General features: G+C 45.0%; 1 protein-coding gene across 1 annotated transcript; it reads left to right on the top strand.

Annotated features, from left to right (window-relative positions):
* Positions 1–277: 277 nt before the first annotated feature.
* LOC106012070 (adhesion G-protein coupled receptor G6-like) lies at positions 278–3,131 on the top strand. Its single transcript, XM_013083791.2, has one exon. It carries the CDS (start codon positions 552–554, stop codon positions 2,340–2,342), a length of 1,791 nt encoding a protein of 596 aa, XP_012939245.1. The 5' UTR covers positions 278–551; the 3' UTR covers positions 2,343–3,131.
* The last annotated feature ends 468 nt before the right edge of the window (positions 3,132–3,599 follow it).

Here is a 3,599-nt window from a genome sequence, read left to right as displayed (position 1 = left end):
ATCTATCTATCTATCTATCTATCTATCTATCTATCTATCTATCTATCTATCTGTCTATCTATCTATCTATCTATCTATCTGTCTATCTATCTGTCTATCTATCTATCGATCTATCTATCTATCTATCTATCTATCTATCTATCTCTTTCTCCATCCATCCATATCCATCCGTCTATCCATCTAACTATCTTTCTGTCCGCCGTCTAATCGCGGGTGGTTGGAGGGCGCCACTGGTTGGTCTTACTTCTTTACTTTTTTTCAGTTGTTTCTGTCAGTCTGCCTGTCTTACTTTTTCCCAGCACTAAATGACCATCATTGTGTCGATGGGCTTCTCTTTACTGAAACAAAGCCGTCTAATGATTCGCTGATATTCTGTGTGTCTTCAACAGTCCAGTGTCTGCGAGAGCGCCCTGTGTGTCCCCGGAAAGCAGCTAGAAGCCAGTGGCCAGTGTTCTTCAGCCGTGCCTCAAATCAGACGTCTCGGCTACAAGGTGGCAGTCACTCTGGCACCAGACGACAGATTCAATTTAACCGTCAGCGTCTTAAGTCACATGCTCTTTAAAATGTTAAACAAATTATACTCTTCAGTCACTGAACATGAAACACAAATTAATTTCACACTTTATGTCAAATCATGCGAGGATCATGAAGCTAATGAAGTTTCAATCCTGAAATCTGTCAGTTTCACTTCGTATGTCATTGATAGCGGTAAAATGAGCAGAGACGATACTGAGAAAAATATGCTAGATGTGGTAAATAAACCGTGGAATGTGCACGTTGATTATCGGAATGAAACGTTTTTTACGCTCAAGCCAAAGATTGTAGGCTATAGTCTCCATGACCGCCTGTCTCATTCTGTGCCTCACAACTGTAGCCCCGTAAATATTTCACTTTCCAAGCATGTGTTCCGATTTCAGCCAGAAGATGATGACTGGCAATCTAATTTTTCATCGACAATCACACCTGAAGTAATCTCTAGTTTCCCTCTCGGTTTGCCGCAAGGCTACTCGGAAGAAAAAATTCGCGTTCTCACATTTGATTTATATAGTATTTCAAAGCGTCTGAACAGCCAATGGTCCACAAAGGACGCTTTTATTGACATTACCAGTGCAATCTTTTGCCCGTTTGTAGAAGTTCGTGTTCTAGAGACCTTAGTTCAAACCATAGAGCAGATCACTTTCCGAATTCAGTTCGAAGACAGGGTGATCAATGTCCTTTATGAAAAGGAAAGTGTCACATACGTGGACGAAGACACGATCCACATTTGTGTTGACAGGTTCAAAGAGCTCATCAAACTTCCCAAGACACGCGCAAGTTTCTACGAGACAACCGAGAGAGTCCATTACTATTTTGAAGTGTCCTGCTTCAGCGTGTCCACGGCTTGCCTCATTCTGACGTTGTTGACGTACTGTCTGTTCCCTGGTCTCCGCTCTGTCCCCGGCAAAAACAACATGGCTCTTTGCCTCTCCCTGGCCCTCGCCCAGATCTCTCTCCTTGTCTCTGTTGAGCTCGGGGCTCGCGGATGGCTCCCTTCTATCGCGTGCGCGACCAACGCCCTACTGCTGCACTTGTCCTGGCTCTCCGCCTTCGCCTGGATGAGTGTGTGTTGTTTCCACATGTACCGTGTGTTCAGTTCCTCCAGCGCTCCCTCCCACATCTCTGCACACTCCAACAAGCGACGCTATCGATACTACTTCCTGATCGCCCACGGTTCCTCCTGTCTGCTGGTTCTCGCTACAGTTCTTGTCCACTTGTCTTTGTCGGGCGGACGCTCCTTCGGCTACGACACGGTCACGTGTTTTCTGGACACTTCCGGTTCCGGTGTGTCGTTTGTGTTGTCCCTGCTGGTGCCTCTGTGTGCCATGATCGTGTGTAACACCGTCCTGTTCTCACTGACCGTGTGGCACATTGTGCAAGTCACTCGTCTGCAGCAGCACAGCCGTGTGTCCGACAGGCGGAGGGTCATGACCTACGTCAAGTTGTCCACTGTCACCGGACTCTTCTGGGCTCTGGCCATCTTGTCCGTGCGGCTGGACTACACTGCCCTCAACTTTCTCACTTCGGTTCTCGTCGCTTTGCAAGGCCTGTACATTTTTCTTTCCTTCACTGTCAACAGGGCAGTTGGTTCGCTCTATAAGGAACTGATATGGCCAAAACGTGCTAAAGATATCAGTTCTAGACATAACGATCCTAGTGGCTCCACGTCACAGCAACGACAAATGACGGAGTCGACGAGCAATATTTATACAGTGTCCCAATACGTTAGCAGTGAGGGTAAAGAGGCGAGCACGGACATCAGTGAAACACAGTTAAGCCACCCCTTTACGCGAAAGTTCCAGTAATTCTGATTAAAAGTTTAACCCTCCCAAAAAATATCGAGGCCTATGAAGCCGGCCGCAATTTCCTTCTGTGGTGTCATGGTCGATTTAGTCAGCCGTAATTTGAGTTATAATTTTGTTTCGTCTATCCCACCTTTTACATTGCAAAACATTTCAAAACATTCACAGTGAGCTCTACTTCCTATTTACATTCTACTTTAGGAAAATTAATATATTAGGTTTTTGGTCTTTACCTGCTTGGTTTTCGTTTTCTCAGGCATTTTTCAACAAAACATGGTGAAATCGTGCAATCTCCTCTGATACCACTGGCTTTATGTCAGCGACGTTTGGAGGGTTAAAATGTGTTCTACTTGCCCATTGACTTACACAGTTTAGATTGTTCTGGTTTGTTCCGACCCTGTCTGTCAGGGACCACCTGGCCTGAGAGAGACACTCAGTCCTAGAAGACAGACTGAGAAAGACACTCAGTCCTAGAAGACAGACTGAGAAAGACACACAGTCATAGAAGATAGACTTAGATAGATCCACTGTCCTAGACATACAGTCATGGAAGACAGACTTAGATAGATCCACTGTCCTAGACATACAGTCATGGAAGACAGACTTAGATAGATCCACTGTCCTAGACATACAGTCATGGAAGACAGACTTAGATAGATCCACTGTCCTAGACATACAGTCATGGAAGACAGACTTAGATAGATCCACTGTCCTAGACATACAGTCATGGAAGACAGACTTAGATAGATCCACTGTCCTAGACATACAGTCATGGAAGACAGACTTAGATAGACACACATTCCTAGAAGACAGACATAGATAGACACACATTCCTAGAAGACAGACTGAGATAGACACATTCCTAGAAGACAGACATAGATAGACACACATTCCTAGAAGACAGACATAGATAGACACACATTCCTAGAAGACAGACTGAGATAGACACATTCCTAGAAGACAGACAGAGATAAACACACATTCCTAGAAGACAGAGTGAGAAAGACACACAGTCGTAGAAGACAGACTAGATAGACACAGTCCTAGAAGACACACTGAGAAAGACACAGAGTCCTGGAAGACAGATTAGGACAGACACAAAGTCCTAGAAGACTGATTAAGATAGACGCACAGTCCTAGAAGACAGACTGGGATAGACACAAAGTCCTAGAAGAAAGACTAAGGTACCCAATGAACTGACTTCCCCACACGGCATTCAAACTCACGTCTCATGCGCGTAAAGGTCAAAACCCAAACATT

Source organism: Aplysia californica, unplaced genomic scaffold (assembly GCF_000002075.1).
Source record: "Aplysia californica isolate F4 #8 unplaced genomic scaffold, AplCal3.0 scaffold00255, whole genome shotgun sequence".
Lineage (NCBI taxonomy): Eukaryota > Metazoa > Mollusca > Gastropoda > Aplysiida > Aplysiidae > Aplysia > Aplysia californica.
The sequence above is the reverse complement of the archived record's forward strand: the minus strand, read 5'-3'. Positions and strand labels throughout refer to the sequence as shown.